Source organism: Bidens hawaiensis, unplaced genomic scaffold (assembly GCF_021521415.1).
Source record: "Bidens hawaiensis isolate Kalapana, Puna unplaced genomic scaffold, B.hawaiensis_p1.1 tig00016743_1, whole genome shotgun sequence".
Classification (NCBI taxonomy): domain Eukaryota; kingdom Viridiplantae; phylum Streptophyta; class Magnoliopsida; order Asterales; family Asteraceae; genus Bidens; species Bidens hawaiensis.
In genome coordinates, this window is record NW_027492533.1 from 252,220 (window position 1) to 272,196 (window position 19,977).

At 34.3% G+C, this 19,977-nt stretch overlaps 1 protein-coding gene across 1 annotated transcript; it reads left to right on the forward strand.

Annotated features, from left to right (window-relative positions):
* Positions 1–1,010: 1,010 nt before the first annotated feature.
* On the forward strand, positions 1,011–15,543 carry LOC143551908 (ABC transporter G family member 35-like). Its single transcript, XM_077042251.1, has 19 exons — positions 1,011–1,442; positions 1,533–1,742; positions 1,823–1,907; positions 9,395–9,554; positions 9,641–9,771; positions 9,885–9,975; positions 10,848–11,149; positions 11,229–11,827; positions 12,292–12,562; positions 12,645–12,798; positions 12,893–12,955; positions 13,027–13,166; positions 13,261–13,593; positions 13,670–14,044; positions 14,131–14,264; positions 14,340–14,567; positions 14,657–14,828; positions 14,910–15,164; positions 15,238–15,543. The coding sequence occupies exons 1-19, from the start codon at positions 1,087–1,089 to the stop codon at positions 15,508–15,510; spliced, it is 4,332 nt and encodes a 1,443-aa protein (XP_076898366.1). The 5' UTR covers positions 1,011–1,086; the 3' UTR covers positions 15,511–15,543.
* The last annotated feature ends 4,434 nt before the right edge of the window (positions 15,544–19,977 follow it).

Below are 19,977 nucleotides of genomic sequence, written 5' to 3' on the forward strand. Positions count from 1 at the left end.
GGTCTCCTCTCAATTTTTGGATATTTCATTTTCGGTTTGTTTGTTGCCGTTTATTAGTCAGCTTCTGATTGGTTTGTTAGTTTGCCTATTGTAATAGATTTTTAAGTTCAATATTGTTTTGATTGAATAATTTGGTGCCCACATTCCCATTTTGATGACTCTCCCATTTAGTTATACTTGTTAAATTAACAAAAATTAATAAATAAATGTTACGCAAATCACTTTACACACACATATATCGTCGATAGCAAAGCATAAAAGACACACGAATCTAGAACACGTGGTAAAAGTATAAAATGGTAAAAGCCTAAAAGGTAAAAGAATTTGTTACGTATTTTCTTTATTGACAGAATCATATTAATATTTGTTAATTGAAAAACACCACACCACTCTTCTAGAGTTCTAGAACAAGACAACCGTACGTAACTAAGTATGATATTCATTTGAAAATATTGGTCAACAAAGCACCCAAAACACAACTTGTTTGGACAAAATATATATATATTTTTAGAATGGCGAATTTTTTATTTATACTACCGCACTCTTTAAATTTGGAGAGCCCGATGCTCTGTTTTGGCCAGACTATGTTGTCTTAACCGGGCCAATGCTGGCTTCAGCGTTTAGCTTGGGCGTTCTCCCGGGAAACTATACCGCCGACTGCCACTTGACAATCGTTGTGTTACCACAAGAGCAGAACTCTCTGGCGTAACACACGGTGGGACAAAAATCCGGGTGGGCTTCGGATTCAAACTGACAACCTTTGCACAAGATCTAGCTTAAATCTTTCATTGCCGATATCCGCCCAAATATGACACTAGTGAGATTCAAGCTTGAGTCTCCACCGGAGAACCCAAGTCTCTTATCATTAGACCAGAAGTGAGGGATTGGACACAATATATATGCAACCACTAATTAACCCTACTTTTCATTTATAATTATAATATTTGTGAGATATATTCACATAAAAAAAATAATTAAAAAACAATACATGAAGCACGACAAAAATTTTAAGTGTTAAATAGCTGCTACTCAGTTAATAATGAAAGCACAACAATACTGATCAACTGGCTGTTTTGAACGTGAAGAATGGAGGAAAACAGTGGAGTAAATATTATTAGAAGCATAAGTAGAAGACTGAGTAGGGGAATAGAAGATGTGTTATCCATTGGTAGCAGTGGCAGCAGCCGTGAGCGGAGCAGCCACGGCTCGGTGGCGGACGAAGAGGCCTTGAGATGGGCTGCTTTGGAGAAACTACCCACCTACCACCGAATCCGAAAAACCATCTTCAACAATTTAGGCATGCAAACACCATCTGATGGCTTATTATTGGATGTTGGAGAACTCGACTCGAAAGCTCATCAAGAGTTCATTGACAAGATCTTCAAGGATGCTGAAGAAGATAATGGCAGATTCTTGAGGAAGTTTAGAGATCGTATTGATAAGTAAGACTTTAACTCCATAATTATTAGCTAAATGGTTTTATAGGTTTTTAAGTTTTTTTGTATAAATTATGAAACAACTGATCCTTTCAGGGTTGGCATTTCTCTACCAACTGTAGAAGTTTGGTATCAAAATTTGACGGTTGAAGCAGATTGTTATATCGGAGATAGAGCGCTTCCAACGCTAATAAATGCCGCCAGAAATTTAATTGAATCGATTCTCAGTTCGGTTGGAATCAATTTGTCTAAGAAAACCAAACTCACAATTCTTAAAAATATATCAGGGATAATCAAACCTTCAAGGTAGTACTTAATTTGCAAGTTCTACCGACCTTTTTTTTAAGAAAAAATAATAATAACTGCTTGATTTTGTAATGTTACAGAATGACACTTTTGTTGGGTCCGCCATCTTCTGGGAAAACAACTCTTCTGTTGGCTTTGGCAGGAAAACTTGATTCTAGCTTAAGGGTAAGAATGAACATGAGTTTTGAAATTATGTATTTGCCAAATAATTCATAATTTAAATTAATTAGTCGTTCCTTTTTGAAATTTATGACCGAAACTTGGCTGTCTCAAATTTTTTTATTAACGAAGATAAAATATGAAGAACAACAATAATTATCAACAGTATTTAACGTTTATCTTTTTAAAGGTGTTAACGTCACTTTTTTTTCCCGATATAGTTTTAATTATATTATACTTGTTTCTTGTGTAATTATTAATTATGTTAGAAATAAAGAATTTTGTTTCTTTTTACAAACTACAAACAATCATAAATAAAAATCTATACTAGCATCAATTCATGTGTAAGATGTATTTCTATAATGGTACTAAGCATAAGTAATATACAAGTTTAATGTAATATAAATAAACGAGCTTTGAAACCCATATATCGCATGAGATTTATCAAATGATAAAAATAAATAAGGTCCGTTATTTGAAATAAATAAACAAAACTAAAGGTAAAAAACAAACAAAATATATAGTAAAAACAATAAGAAGCCTAGAATCTCAAATTTATAAATTTAAAAAAATCTCTTTATATATAGAACATTTGTTGTTTTATCACCAATATTCCCATCACGATCCAATATTGACAATTTTAGACTATGTCTGTTAATTACCCTGAATAATACAGCATATAGTCTTCATGGGAAAAAATTGGACATCGAATGAACAAATCCCTAGAAAAAGATTGTTTTTGACTATTTTCTACTTGTTTAACTTTCATATATTTATAATTTGTAAGGCCCCGAACCCGGTAGCCTTACTTTAGCGTCGGATTTACTCATAAACACAGTTCTTACAAATCAGAGTTCATTAAAAATTTCGCGGAATATAAAAACTTTCATAAAACGTTACAGCGATCCAAAACTTGCCTTAATTAAACATTCTTGTCTTTCAAAATAAACGTTAATTACATTAAAACATCTTGAGTCTTCAGATGCCAGTCTCCTATTCGCTCACCATGTGCCCGCTCAAGCTAGTTGTCTCATTCTACTCACCTGCGTGCATACTAAAAGTCAGCTACACTGAGTGAGTTCTAGTTAATCGGACGCCACACAATACATACACATACATACATATCCGAAGATACATATCCATACTTAACTAGTTACCCTTCTGTTCTACATACATACTTGCTACCATACATACATACATATCTACAATCACTAACCTCAGTCTACCGAGAGTACGTTCATAGTCCGCCGTCTATACCTGTACTCAAGGTCGTGAACACGTAAAAGGTCCGCAGTCCTTACCTATGTTCACCATTCATGGTACGTACAAGGTCCGCGATCCTTCCCTATACCATCATACATCCACAACACGTACAAGGTCCACGATCCTTCCCTATGTTGCAACCTAATTCATAGCACGTACGAGGTCCGCAGTCCTCCCCCATGCTAAAGCACGTATAAGGTCCACAGTCCTTTCCTGTGCTGACGCCTACCTATATTACGTATAAGGTCCGCAGTCCTTATCTACGTTACGTATAAGGTCCGCCGTCCTTATCTACGTTGGCGTCTATCTCCTATAACACGTATAAGGCCTACCGTCTCTATCTACGTTTATATCTATCATCTACATCACGTATAAGGCTCGCAGTCCTTAACTACGCCATCACCAGCCGAGTCTATGTCCGACAGAAGCTAGAGGGATTTGCCATCCTAACTTACTATGTCGAACGTAAAACTCACATACCATTCGTGTACCTGTATACACATACTTCACATATACAATAATTACATTATAGCATAAGAACACTCTAGGTGTTCTTTACATCCTTCATTTAACAACCATACCCCTTGTCGATACGTGCAATATCCGAAGATCGTTCACGCCCCGACAAGTATTCATTTGTAATATTCATACATCTTCGATATATAATATTCGTACCTTTATTTTTAACCTGACAGTACGCGCAATATCCGAAGATCGTTCGCGTACCGACAAGCAATCATTCATATCCATCACATATATCACATATGGCATACACTTATCACTTAGGATAAATGTATTAACAAACACATCGAGTATGCACACAGCCCCGAAAACATAACAAGGAATGGGGCTAGAAACTCACCTGAACTCTGCTTCTTCCTCCGATAGTTGTAAATCCCTTCTTTAACTGAGCTCGGCTGACTGTATAAGTTACACGCATCAATACTCGTCTGATCTAATCTGGTGGCCTAGTATTAGCTTACTTTTACTTATCGTTTATAATTTATTTTCTAATCGAACTTGACTTTAGGCGAAGTTAAACCTTAGGCGAACTTAGCTTTAGGCGAAGTTAAACCTTAGGCGAACTTAGCTTTAGGCGAAGTTGTCATCAGGCGAACTTGGCTTTAGGCGAAGTTAAACCTTAGGCGAACTTAGCTTTAGGCGAAGTTAAACCTTAGGCGAACTTAGCTTTAGGCGAAGTTGTCATCAGGCGAACTTGGCTTTAGGCGAAGTTAAACCTTAGGCGAACTTAGCTTTAGGCGAAGTTGTCATCATGCGAACTTGGCTTTAGGCGAAGTTGTCATCAGGCGAACTTAGCTTGCAGGCGAAGTTCATCAGGCGAACTTAGCTTGCAGGCGAAGTTGTCGTCTGCAGCCACTGTTCGTTCTTAAATCCCTTAATCACCTTCGTTTCTTAACCAAATAACTCGATTTAGGTACCTACGGAATCGTCTGACCAGCGCCTACAAACCCCAACCATCAAATCGACCTAACATCGATGTTTAAAGGGTGCGATTTAGGCATATAGGTTACGGGTTCTTTTTATCAATCGATTAACCCATCAAATCATAACCATTTTCAGTAAGATTAGCTTTGTTGGATTCGTTTTTACCATACAAACTCAGATCTATCATTTCTCAAATCAAACCGAACCTATACGAACGATTTCTAGCTATAAACGTACCTTGAACGAGTCGAACTACGAACACGGTTAAGCCTTGATGTTGTTTTGGTCCGTCACGACGTTCCAGCACCAACAAGCTCGGGTTTTCGCCTTCGGATCTTGGTTCGGGTCGTGTGTGTTTTGGGTGGTGGAATATGTGAGAATGAGGATTAAAGGGTGACTAATGGTATTTATATTTAGGGATCATGGGCTTAAGCCCATGGACTCTCCTTCCTTCTTTCATAACCCAAGTCCATAACCCATATCCATTACCCAACACTAGCCCGACCCATACCAACTCCTACTCTATTCATTTATTTCCCGATAACCCGAGTAAACTTTCCCTCTATTATTAAGTAATATAATTAATATCATTTTGGAAATTTCGGGATGTTACATAATTCATTGTCAAAATAATTTTGACCGATAATCCATTGACAAATATAATGAATGAGATAAAAATTAGAAGATTATGATGGAAAATTGAACATTTTATAACTCATTGTCAAAGTGGTTTTGACGACTCGTGGATTGATAGAATGAATGAGATGAGAATTAGAATATTAGAAGGGAAAATTAGGCTATAAATGAACGTGAGTTTGACACCTAAGTCTCATTATTTACTTTATTAGAACTGTATGATATACATTCAAAATAAAAATTGAACTAGTTGTAAATGAAAACTTCTATGGATACTTATATATGTTTTATGCTAAATTAAACTTCTATTGACACCCTTCTAGTTTTATACTTCTTAATCGTAATTACTTTTTTTGGATATCAAATTATATTTTATTTATGAGAAAATTACAAATTTTATCCTTTTGAAGTACTCAAGTTATGGGTCCTTTCCAACTGAAAAACTTAACGTCGTTAGTGTAAAGGACTAATACCGAGACAAATGTGCAAATAAAGGATAAAGAATGAAACTCTCTTTCGAAAAAGATCCATCCCATAATTCGGGTAATTCATAAGAACAAAAGTTATAATTTTTTTCTTTATTTATTAAAGAGTAACGTTAACATCGAAATAAAAGACAACAGGAAATAAGCTTGATATGCGTCAATAAACCTTTCAATAGCAAAATTATAATTACTTATAATTAGTTTTATCCTTTAAGATTTGAACCAAGATCTCTTAAATAACTAGTCAATGATCTCTATTTTTTCAATTTGTTAAAAGTGAGACATTCAAAGATTACAATTTAAAAGGGGAAGAAAGTCTTTGATTCAAGTTATATTTGAGAGGAAAAAAAAAGGGCTTAAGTTATACCTGGGTTTCCTCATATATTAATAGGTTTCCTCCTAAAAATAAAATAGAGATGATCTATGATCAGCGATCGGTTATTAGTGACCTGTCAATGACCTTGATTAGAAAAGATAATCTCTTAAATAACTAAATCAATTAAAAGATTATGGTAAAGTCACAGCATGGGAAATGAAAGGACATAAAGGCAAATTGTGATAAAAATATAATTTAAAATACCACATGGATCATCGTGGGTATATTAAAATATTTCCATTTTCCAAAAAGCATATTAAATTTTCCTTTCCTATATATTACTCTAAAACCACTTAAATAATAAATAACACATCTTTTAAAAGTTTTCTTAATTCATTCATCAAATTATGTAAGTAAAGTTTTTATAATATAGGGAGTTATTTACGGTGTTGTGGGCGAAATAGAGAAAATACTATTATTTTTCTGTATATTTGAAATGTTAATATAGCATTCTAAAAGTTTTCTAATATTTTTTGAAAGTGATTGTGAGTAATGAGAGGGAGAAAAAGTAATGATAAAGATATATAAAAGTATTATTTAAATGAACATAAATGAGAAAAATAAATGATTTTTAGTGTAATTTGAATTTAAAGATAAGGAATGGAGGGGAATGCTCTGAAAGTATTCCCAACCATCTTCTAAATTTTTATGAGAGGTTTTTATAAATTATAAGATTAGTTAAGAGTGGTTGTGATTGAATGAGATAGAAAAGTTAGTTGTCTTTTTTTTTGTAAATTATGGGAAAACTTGTTTACCCCCACCCTTTTATTTTTTAATATTTGTTGAAATTGTATGTAAGTAGAAGAAAAAGAAACTTAATGTTAAAAATATTAAAAAGTATTATTTAATTGAAAAGGTGATAAAAATGTAGTATTTTTTAATATAATTTTATAGATGGAGATGAGGGACGGACTGAGAATGCTCTAACTACGCTAAATCTAATTTTCTTATCTCCTTTTTTTCCCTAATAAATTATAGAGGTGAGTGATGATTGGAGAGAATTGGCTCATGGTTCAAGTCGTCGGGTACTACTAGCCAAAAATGTATATCGTAAAAGCAACTTAAACTAACAGAGGTGGTGTTCACCGGGGGAAACCCTATCCGCAAAACGGGTAGAAGAAGATGCCCCTCTACCCCTAAAATTGAAACGCAACTTGTCGTTGTAACATCATTAGTAGGGTTTATCCAAGTGGTGTGACGTTATATTAATAATAATGATATATAGTAATAAAAATAATAGAATATATAATAATAATGCCATAATGTATGAAAAACTATTTTTTTTCGAACGACTAAATTTTTTGCACTCTATAGGGTTTGAATCCATAACTTCCTATTTTTCATATTAACCACCTATAAAACCTAAAAGCGATACTAAATAATAATGATAGTAGTAGCGATAATAATAAAAGTGTGTACTGATAAAAAGAATTTTAAATAAACACACAAATAATAATAATCATCATCATCATCATCATCATCATCATCATCATCATCGCTAAAATAATAGTAAAAGTACAACAACAGTAACAACACAATTAACAGTATCTAATAATAATATTGGAATAATATTGATAAAGAATATTGATTATCATAATCATGAAATACAATAGATTTACCATTTATTAATTATGAAAAATACTGTCTCACAAAGTTACCATTCCATTGGTTTTGTTCTTATATCATTTGTACACCATTTCATTATTCTAATTTTTCTCACTTAGAGTAATAATAAGTTCACTTTTTTTTTTCTTTAGTATTAGTAACTTTTACGTTTCTTGCATTAAAGTAATAGTAATAATACAATGGTGTAGATTGAATTTAATAAACACTATACTTTATAAGTTTATTTAACTAGTATTATTATTAATTATTAATATAACAATTGGTATACACTCTATTAGTTCAAACCACTTGAGTTGCTTTTGATTTTCGTTTTACAACATAATAACTTTAAAGTATAGGCAATTTAAAGTTCGAGATTTCTAAATATATGTTACATTCAAGTGTTATAAAAAAATGTATACTGCCTCATTACTCTTGAAAGTTATTCAATTATTAGACTTTTACGAGCTTGACGTAATACACGGGTCCTTAACAAAATAATATAATTGGCCAAGAAAAAGGGAGATGAAACCAGAGGCAGAATTACAATTTATAGCACTGAAACAACCTTTTCTGAAGCTAAAAATCGCACTTTGGTGGAAAGCAGAATCATGATTACACCGGATGACTGCATATTTGCCATTCCAAGGTCGACGATAGCATTTCCATTGTCGATGATCTTTTTATGAAAATGGTTATTCTTGTATTGCATATCCCGTTGATTTAGTAATTAGAATTTAGAAGAGCCAGAATGGAGAGTTCAGACTTGGCCCAGTATATATACAATCTTATAAAATGGGCCTGTTTTTATGAGGGGCCCAAGCACTCTTTAGTACTTGTACTTTGACTACTTTCCCATACTATTGGACTGCTCCTGAAAGTCAATATAGTGATTATTATGAAGATTATGACTTTAAATTTTTAATTAAATGAAATTTCGGTAATTCAGTCACAAAACTATGTTCATGGCATAGAATAAGTCAAAAATGCCATATAAAAATCAGGTTGTTAATGTAAGTCACATTAAAAATTGTAAATAAAACTGCAAAAATTTGTTAAAAGAACTTATGCACACTAGGTTTCAAAAACATGTGCAAAGGCCAAGAATAAAATATGTGTCATGTTCGGGTAGAAAAGTTAACTTACAAACCCAAGATTAACACCCTTGAGAAAATTATGATGAGAGATTCGTGAATGCCTACATGAACACCACGTTACTAGTAATATGTTGACAGTGCATGCGGGGCCGCTTAACATGTTCTAAGAACTAAAACTAACTAAAATGCTGACACTTTTTTTTCTTTTTTTTTTATGCGTATAGGTATAGATATAGAGTGTAACCAATAATTATAGACTATGAATGATATGCAATGATAATTGATATGAGACATTCATTCTTAGCTTGCGGCTCATCACTAAGTTATTTATTCTTAAAAAAACATACTTTCAAAAACCCATAATACAATCATTTATTTTAGATGAAGGGCCTATAAAATTGAAGGCCTAAAATCTTGACGTTATTTAGCTTACCTATGAGACGACCCTGAGTACATCTAATTTTTGTTATTGATTAATATTTTAAAATTTTAATGGGAATATTTTGGTATTGAAGTTCCTACATGTTAGTTAAAGTGATGATAAGCTTTAAGCTAAACACACATGGCAACTTATAAATTAAACAGGTCGAAGGAGAGATTTCTTACAACGGACATAAGCTACATGAATTTGAACCACGAAAGACCTCAGCATACATTAGCCAATATGATGTTCATGTTGGAGAAATGACTGTTAAGGAAACATTTGATTTCGCTGCAAGATGCCAAGGAGTCGGATCAAAAATAGGTAATGCTTGTTTTTTCATAAGATAACGTATTTTCAAATCATGTAAGATTCAAACAATAAAATGATAAGTACAAAATGAAATATAGAACTATTGGCGGAGCTCGCAAGAAGAGAGAAGCAAGCAGGGATATTCCCAGAAGCTGATGTCGACCTTTTTATGAAAGCAACTGCCATGGAAGGATTTGGCAGCAGTTTGGTAACATACTACGTTCTTAGAGTAAGAAAAACCATTCAAGTTCTACTATTTTTATAGTCTTAATTGTGTTCATCTAAGCTACACTTTGAATGCTAACATAAATTAAAATAATCATATATTTTTTACAAAAACAGATATTAGGCTTGGATATCTGTCGTGACACCTATGTTGGTGATGTAATGAGAAAAGGAATATCTGGTGGACAAAAGAAGCGAGTCACTACAGGTTAGATACTCCTTACTCAATCACTCTTAATTACTTTTCACATAAGAATGGACAAATTAACATAATATATACACACACACGCACACAAAAGAACAAGCATAGGTGAGATCTAGTACAAACAGTTTTTAGCATAAAAAATGTGAGAAACATTAGAGAAATTATTGTGCTAACTAGTGTAATAATAAGTATTCTATTAATTTTGTATTTGATCCTAACACACACTCTCTCCCTCTCTCTATACATACATATATATATATAATAGACTATCAGATGTTCATCTTTTAACTAAAAAAACATATATTTGGGAAGAAATTGACGCGCAGTGGAAGTACAAAAACACAAGGAAATATTTGGGGAGAAATTCTTAATGAAAAGTGGTATGCTATTGGATGCCTAAAACATTACACTAGAGCTTGCATCTCTTATAATAAAAAAGGAAATACCCAGGAATCACTAAAATTAGTGGAGGGAATCTTCAGTGAAGAATCGGAGCCCCAAGGGAACCAATTCATGTTCAACGGCTGAGCCAAACTGCCTATCGTTTTTGCCATATAATTCGTCTGATGGAGTAATTTCCATCCTCAGCTTATGGGCCTTGTAACTGTACTCATAGCACAGCTTATGCCATTTTTTTTGTTGGGTCAATTCTTCTATACTTTCCCTTGTGTAGTTGGTCCAAATAGGGTCTACTAACTTTTTGATCAGCCATGTATCTGTAATAAACCTAATTAAAATAACAAATATCAAGGAAGCATATTACAATTGTTATTGTTTAATTGTGTTCAATACACATTTTCATATTTATTTATTATATTAGTCATGCAAACGTTGGTTGTTTATGTTCCGTTACTATAACGCCAAATTTTAAACAGGAGAGATGCTTGTTGGACCAGCAAAAACTTTGTTTATGGATGAGATATCCACGGGTCTAGACAGCTCCACAACATTTCAAATAGTGAAGTGCATGCAACAAATTGTACACCTCACTGAGTCAACAGTTTTGATGTCCTTACTACAGCCTGCTCCAGAGACTTTTGATCTTTTTGATGACATAATACTACTATCAGAGGGACTGATTGTGTATCATGGACTGCGTGAAAACGTGCTAGAGTTCTTTGAGAGTTGTGGATTCAGGTTGCCTGAGAGAAAGGGGACTTCCGACTTCTTGCAAGAGGTACTAATCATCGTTAAGTGATGAATTTCAAGCTTATATTTAGGATAATCAACATTTTGTATTTTTTTTATGACAACAGGTTACATCTCGAAAGGATCAAGAGCAATATTGGGCAGATAGAAGCAAACCTTACAGATATATCCCAGTCAGTGAATTTGTTGAGAGGTTCAAGAGTTTCCATGTAGGCAGAACACTAACGAATGAGCTTTCAGTCGCTTATGACAAGAACCAATGCCACAAAGCAGCTTTAGTCTTCAAGAAATATATGGTCCCCAAAATGGAGCTATTTAAGGCCTCATGGAATAAGGAGTTGCTATTAATGAAAAGAAACAGTCCTATTTACATTTTCAAGACCGTACAATTCCTCTTTTTATCATTTACTGTGACGACTGTGTTCCTTAGAACTAGAATGCACAGAAGGAATGAACAAGATGGCTTAATGTACATAGGAGCGCTTTCGTTCAGCTTGCTTCTAAACATGTTTAATGGTCTTGCTGAAATTGCCCTCACCATAATACGGCTTCCTGTAATTTTTAAACAAAGAGACCTTTTGTTCCACCCGCCATGGGTGTATACACTTCCGACATTCTTGCTCCGTATACCAATAGCTTTATTAGACAGTACTCTTTGGATGGCCTTAGTATATTACGGTGTTGGACTTGCTCCTCAAGCTAGCAGGTACCATATATTTCTAATGTTGCAGGAGTTGGATTAGAGAAGAAAACTAAATTACTGTGAGGGGGAAAAAATCGTATAATATTTTTATCTATGATTCGTATATTTTCTTATAACTCTATACTTCTTAAATACAAATATGTATGTGTATGTACATAATAAAAACTCAAAACTATTTTTCTCACATTTTATATTTTTAAGTGTTTACCTAAACAATATGTGTAAGTTATGTGTAGATAATGTAAGATACACATGCGTGGGTAATATACATAAACAAATGTGTTTCTATTTGTTATGAATTTCGAGAAATAACAACAAACATTTCGTAGTTATAATTTTTATTTAAAAGAAATGCTCTGGGTTCTCGTATTAATTAATTAGTGCTCTGCATAGATCTCCTCCTCATTGTTGCATGGTACTTACTATGTAGACTAGTAATTACTAACAAAAAGATGGTTCATGTGTAGGTTCTTCAAGCACTTCCTGTTAGTTTTTATGATCCAGAATGTGGGAGGGGGTTATTTCAGATTTATTGCCGGAATATGCAGAACAATGAACATTGCAAACACAGGTGGAACCCTTGCACTTCTCTCCATATTTCTTTTAGGTGGTTTCATCATTTCTAAAGAACAACTTCTTAGTTGGTGGGAGTGGGCGTACTGGGTATCACCATTGTCGTATGGCTTTAAATCGTTTGCAGTAAATGAGTTTTTTGCGCCTAGGTGGATGAACAAGATGGTACGTAAGTTCTTGGTACCTACTTAAAAACACAAAACTATCAAAAGAAGATAACATTTATATTATGTTGTGATGTTCATAGAGTACCGACAATGTAACTAGATTGGGCATAGCAATACTAGAAAACATGGATATCCCAACCCAAGAAAAATGGTACTGGATTGGTATGGCTTCTCTTGCAGGTTTTCTAGTTCTCTTCAACATCTTCTTCACTTTATCTCTCATGTATTTAGATCGTAAGTCCCATTATCCCACCATTAACGACTAATTATTTTGTAACTCCTTTGAGCCAGTAACTAATCGTTCCAATTCCTATAACAAAATAACTAGCCCTTGGAAAACCACAAGCAGTCATATCCAAAGAAGCAACAACAGGGATGGAAGTTCAAAGAGGTACCAACCAAGATTCAAAACAATCACATCTATGCGTTCTTACTAAAGTTATATATGTTTGAATTTTCTAGAAGGGTCTGCGGAAAAGGAACTTGAAGGAAGACAACCAAACTCACGTGATGCAAAGGCTCATAAGAGGGGAATGGTTCTTCCATTTACTCCACTGTCCATGTCATTTCATAACATGAACTATTATGTTGATATGCCCCAAGTAAACTTCTTTCTGCTTTCTCATTTTAAATTCCTACTTAAAATCAAATGTGGAACAAGGGTTGTTTAGAATCCATACGTAATTGATTAAACAGGAAATGCGAGAACAAGGCGTGACAGAAAATAGGCTGCAGTTACTTAGTGAAGTAACCGGTGCTTTTAGGCCTGGAGTTTTAACTGCATTAATGGGGGTCAGTGGAGCTGGTAAAACGACACTGATGGATGTTTTAGCAGGAAGAAAGACAAGTGGTTATATTGAAGGAGATATACGAATATCAGGATTTCCCAAAAAACAAGAAACTTTTGCAAGAATTTCTGGATATTGTGAGCAAACTGATATCCACTCACCCAATATCACTGTTAGTGAATCTTTAATTTTCTCAGCTTTTCTTCGCCTCTCAAAAGAAATCAATAATGAAGAGAAATTGGTGAGGATTTAATATGCTAACATTTTTGTCAACAAATGTCATGTATTAATTTATTTTCTTGTTTATTACTTTTTAGACTTTTGTGCACGAAGTTATGGAGCTTGTTGAATTGACAAATCTTAAGGATGCAATAGTGGGACTACCAGGAGTTAGTGGTTTATCAACAGAACAGAGAAAGAGGCTGACAATTGCAGTTGAGCTTGTTGCTAATCCTTCAATCATTTTCATGGATGAACCGACTTCTGGTCTTGATGCTAGAGCCGCAGCCATTGTAATGAGGACTGTGAGAAACACAGTTGATACAGGAAGAACTGTTGTTTGCACCATTCACCAGCCTAGTATTGATATCTTTGAATCCTTTGATGAGCTGCTGTTATTAAAAAGAGGTGGACAAGTGATATATTCAGGACCGCTAGGAAGGAATTCTAGAAACATTATAGACTACTTTGAGGTATTTTACAAGCTTATCTTACAAAATAAGCAATCTAAAATGTTAACAGCATTAGTGATTCTATTAAAAACTTTATCATATACTAGGAAATTCCCGGTGTTCCAAAGATCCCAGAAAAACATAATCCAGCAACATGGATGTTAGAAGTCAGTTCAAGTGTTATAGAGAGCCGACTCGGGATAGACTTTGCTGAGCACTTCAAATCATCAGAATTGCATCAGTAAGTTCTTATCTTATGTCTAATGCTATAAAGTAACAAAGTCTTAATGCAGCATATTTTATGTATAATCCATAGAAAGAACGAGGATTTAGTGATGGCGTTAAGCACACCACCTCCAGAAGCAACAGACCTTCATTTTGGAACACAATATTCTCAATCTTCATGGGGACAATTCATGTCTTGTATATGGAAGATGTGGTGGAGTTATTGGAGAAATCCTGACTATAATCTTGTCCGCAACATCTTTACTTTGACTGCATCGTTAATGATTGGCATAACATTTTGGAAGATTGGTGAAAAAAGGTCACCCTAAAATCTTGAACATAACATAATTTTTGATGATTTTATAACACCCTTTTCCCTAATTCTTGATTACATCTATCTATCTTCAGGGAGAGTAGCAACAATTTGACCACAATCGTTGGGGCCTTATATGCTGGAGTATTCTTTGTTGGTATGAATAATTGCCAAACAGTGCAACCTGTAGCAGCCTCCGAAAGAACAGTCTTCTATCGAGAAAGAGCAGCTGGAATGTACTCCACATTTCCATATGCCATGGCACAGGTTAGAGTTTTAGTAAATATTGGCATGATTAATTACAGATTATCCTTGATTATTTCTTCTAACAGATAAAGATTCATTCAGGTTTTAGTAGAGATACCATACGTATTCATTGAAACAGCATGTTACGCTTTCATAGTGTATGCCATGGTCTCATTTGATTGGACAGCGCCGAAGTTTCTTTGGTTCTTTTTCGTCAGCTTCTTCACACTCCTAAACTTTACATACTACGGATTGATGACTGTGGCTATCACACCAAACGAACAAACAGCAGCCGTGTTAGCGGTTTTATTTTATGGGCTTTTTAATTTCTTTTCAGGGTTTTTCATTCCCAGACCAGTAAGTCATCATTCATACAAATTTTTTGTCACTTTTTTATTGCATAAAGTTAACAAATTGCAAAACATCATAGAAAATACCAAAGTGGTGGGTGTGGTACTACTGGATTTGTCCAATAGCATGGAGCGTGTATGGGTACATCGTTTCACAATACCATGATGTTGAGAAGACGATCAAAGTGCCTGGGATGACATATGACCCAGCTTTGAATTGGTATATCAAAGATCACTACGGTTTTAGATTAAATTTCATGGGTCCTGTTGCTTCAGTTCTAGTTATTTTTTGCGTAGCATATGCTTTCATATATGCCCTCTGTTTAAGGATTCTCAACTTCCAAGTGAGATAAATATACATCAGACATTCTAAGTGTGTTTATATGTTTTCCTAAGTTCGATCAGTTCAAAATTGCTTGATATTAGTTTAGAATTCTAAAAGTTATGTCTATGGTTTTATTAGTAGCCCAGGGTGTTGTAATTTCATCTATTTGAATATTTATGCATCAATGTTGCTATTTCAGTGTTGTAATTTCATCTGTTTGGATATTTATGGATGTGGTGTTCACTTGGTTGCACTTACATATATATACTAGGTTTGGCCGTGTTGAATATTTAGATTTATCACTCAATCAGCACACAATAAGATCTCAACATTGATTGCACTCGAATGATATTAAATTATTATTTAAACTTTACACTTAACACCTCTCATGTTTACAAAATACTCAATAATAATATCCTTCTTTATTCAGCCAACTGTCATCAATGTGCAGAAGCTTTAAACAACTTTGAAACTTAGATTCCCCTGTAATGGCTTGGTTAAGAAATCAGTTGCACCTTTGAAACTTAGGGCGCATTCGTTTTGGAATGAAATTAGAATTGGAATTTGCATAGGATTTGAAATTGGAAATGATTGGATTTGGAATCTAAGCATTCCAACAGGAATTGGAATTGAAAGGAATTGAAATCCAATTCCATCTTTTATGTGTTCATTTGACAAATGAATTAGCGAGGATAACGGCGGAAACATTTTAGTTTTTTTGTTTTTTATGTATATTTTACGTTACGATTTTTATTATTTTTTCGAATTTTTTTTAGAGGTTTCTATTAAGATCAAAAACCCCTCAAAAAATATTCAATCAATCAATCATACCCAGTAAAATCCCACCGACAGCAAAGCTATAAGTAGGGTCTGGGGAGGGTGGGATGTAGGCACACCGTACTTCAAAAAATATTCAAAACTAATAATAAAAATTCATAACTCAAAATATATATCAAAAACAAAAAAAGTAAAATGTTTATTCGTTGTCCTTGTTCCCAAAAAAAAAAACTCATGAAAATATTCCAATTAATTTACTTGAATTCCTCCACATTTTGGAAGGATTTGGAATTCCTTTATTTAAAGGAATTTTAAGGAATTGAATTCCAATTCTTTGAACCGAGCACACCGAAATGGAATTAAGATTCCAATTCTAACAAAACGAACACGCCATATCATGGGATTTTACTTCCACTTCCTTTGAATTCACACGAATTCTGTAAAACAAACGCACCCTTAGAGTCTTTGTGTAATTTTGGAAATGCTTTCCATTTGTAATGCTAATTTTTTTACTAGCTTCTTCCTAGTGTTCTAATAATATTTCAGCGTCAAATAAAAAGAAAAAAGAAACCAGTTTCATTGTCTTGGTGTCCCCTTTCTCCACTGCCTTAGCCTTAAATAAGGGTCCTACTAGGGACATTTAGACAACCCGCCTATACGCCTCGTATAAAACTATACGGGACGTATTGATGAGCGTTTTAGTAAAAAGAGGGGTGTCTCTAGAATTTCCATAAATAATTAAAGTCCTATTCAAATTGAAGCTTAATATTGATATGCTTTGACCTTTCATGTATACCAAACACGCCCTGCTTGCGGTGCGCGCATATAATGTATATATGTGTGAACCCTCGGGTGGGCAAAAGTGAAATTGCACTAATTTTGACGTTATTTTACTAATCTCGTGAAAATAACGTTAAAAAGTGGCGGAAGGTTAATCAGGCATCATGTGATGGCGTTGATAGACAAAAGACAAGGGTACATGCACCAATCGACCGGTGTGCCGATAGTTGAGTGTTATGTGCCCTATGTCCAAGGCTTGATGCAAAACTACTATCGAGCCGGGGTCTCACCGGAAGCAGCCTCTCTATTCCTACGGGATAGAGGTAAGGCTGTCTACATCTTACCCTCCTCAGACCCTACCATAGCTTTGCTATTGGTAAGATATACTGAGTACGATGATGATGTACACCAAACATTGGCGGATTTAGGGCCAAGAGTGGGTGGGCTCAGGCCCACTGTCCAGTCCATAGTGTTAATGTAGTTTTAGTGTAGTATACAGCACAAATTCCCTCTATAAGCCCAAGTGCCCACTGTCAGCCCAAGCCTCAAACCATTTGACGAGTGGATCTGAGTGAGGTAAACTTGAGAAGGAAAAAATAGGGTAGCGGGAAAATTTTAAATTTTTTTTAACCTTTTTTATTTTTTAGTTTAGTATTTGTTGAATTGTCTTTAGCATCATTAGGGTTTATGAATCCGTCTGTTTTAGAATAACTTTTTTTCTTTGCTTTGTATCCAACTGAAAAGTTTAAATCACAAATTCACAATGCATGTATACAAAAAGCATCTTTTGTTCTTATTTAGGAGTGATTCTAAGAAGTGTCATTAGATAATTTTAGGGCAACATGAAGACTAGGAAACACTCATCTTATCATTTGATCTATTTTTACACTGACCATTATCGGTTAGCCAAATAAATAAATAATTGTTTGTGTTTATTTTGTGTTCGTTCGTTTGTGTCGTGAACCGTGCACAAACAAATTAATTTCATTAACGAACAAACATGAAAATGCATTTGGAAAACCGTTCGTGAACCGTTCGCCTTTCCAATAAAAATTATCTGTATCATGCCCCTCGTACAAAAAATTTTTGTATCCGCCTCTAACACCAAAGCAGTATCGATTTCACCGAACGTTCTTGTCTTTACAGACGGTAAAAGCATCTGATTTTTAATGACGTGCACGCCCAAACTAACTCCTTTCATATATCTGATCCGTTATATAAAAGCATCCTTAAACTTCACTCTATTGGCTTGTTCATTCAAAAGAGAAGAAAAGGCATAAGTGCTTCACAAGGGTAAAAACTGGTTTTATCAAGCTACTTTTGTTTGATGTTGATTTTAAGCCAATTGAATCGAACCAACCTACAGTTAGTCACATCTATTTTGAATGTGTAATTGTTAGTATAGTTTGAGCCTAGAAGTTGATTCATTGTGAGGCATAATCATTAGGCCTAACAATACGGACGGGACAGGTGGGTCGGGTAGGCAACAGGTCGGGTTAAAACAATCTTTTTAGAAAATGGCAATGTTATAAAACGGATGCGGGTCTGGATGTGTTGGAATCAGAATGGGCCATTTAAAAATGGTATATTTTAATTAACTTTTTCAAATATCTTAAACTTTTCAACATATTATTTAACATTTTCAACAGATCAAACTTAATTATTGATTAAGAATCTTCACATTAAAGAAGTGCACAGAATATTGACAAGGCGGCGGAAAAAAAATCCAATTCACGTTGCCGTCACAGTAGGCTCCATTGATGTTCAGTCACAAGGCGACGACACTAACGAGGAGTCCTACCAAATTAAATATCTACGAGATTTTTTATGTTTTGTATTTATCTAAAAGAGAAGCTAGATAACGAATGAACAAGTTGTGCCAATAAATAAATAATGCAATTATTACAAAAAATATGTATATCTATCTACAGTTGATTTTTTAATATTTACTTCTATAATCAAGGTCTTAATATTTTTCTTCCTTCTCTTGTCAGTAGTTGTCACTTCTTTATTGTTCAATTCAAACAGCGTTTTGATGACGTCTTGATTCATGTGAAAGAGATCAGAGGCTTGTTTATTTGTACTCGTGTGTTTATTTGATCAATGTTTTCCAAAGTGCGAAATAAATGGAGCTCTTTTCATTTGTTCTTTTTGTTAGGGTATGTAGCGGGCGACAATTCCCTCACTTTTGGGTCGATTTTTGTTCGTAACCCCCCCCCCCCTGGCGATAAGAGGGGCGACAGGGGCGTGCTTTTGTCACATGGTTTCTTGTTTCAATTATTATTATAATGTTTTGTGTGTAGTATATATGTATATATACACCACAGTACTACACCCTTAAAACAAAAATCCTCTATTTGTACGTTGACTGGGCGTCACATGGCACAAATCACCCACAATTTGTAGCCCCCCCCCCCCCCCAACCCCAAACCCCAACTACACATAACCTTAAGGACCCATTTTCTTTACCCTGGTTTGTGACCAAAAGCAATAAACTAAAAAGTTTATAGTTGGCGGAGTCCATTTACTTCATTCTCAGTATTTGTAGGCTGATCATTATTTATAGTTACATAAAGGTTTGTTGGTTCGTTAAGATTTGCATTTTCATCTTCATTAAGGTTTATAGGTTAATTAAGATTTGTACATAGCATTTGTGATTGTTGCGAATATTAGTAGCGATCCTTTTAATGATCCATTTAAAGCTTCTCTTTTAATTTTTTTTTTTTGCCCCTTTTGAATGACCTGATTCATGCTTTCGGTTTCGGTTGACAGTGGCAGAATGTTTAACCTTTAAAACAAAATGTTTAACACCTAAAACAAACATGCGTAAAGCAGGCAGGCAACATATCTTTAACTTGTAACCGATCTTATTAATATAGCGTACTTGAAACCAAGCCAAATCCAAATCGATATGTGAATGTAACAGATTGTGTAAAGA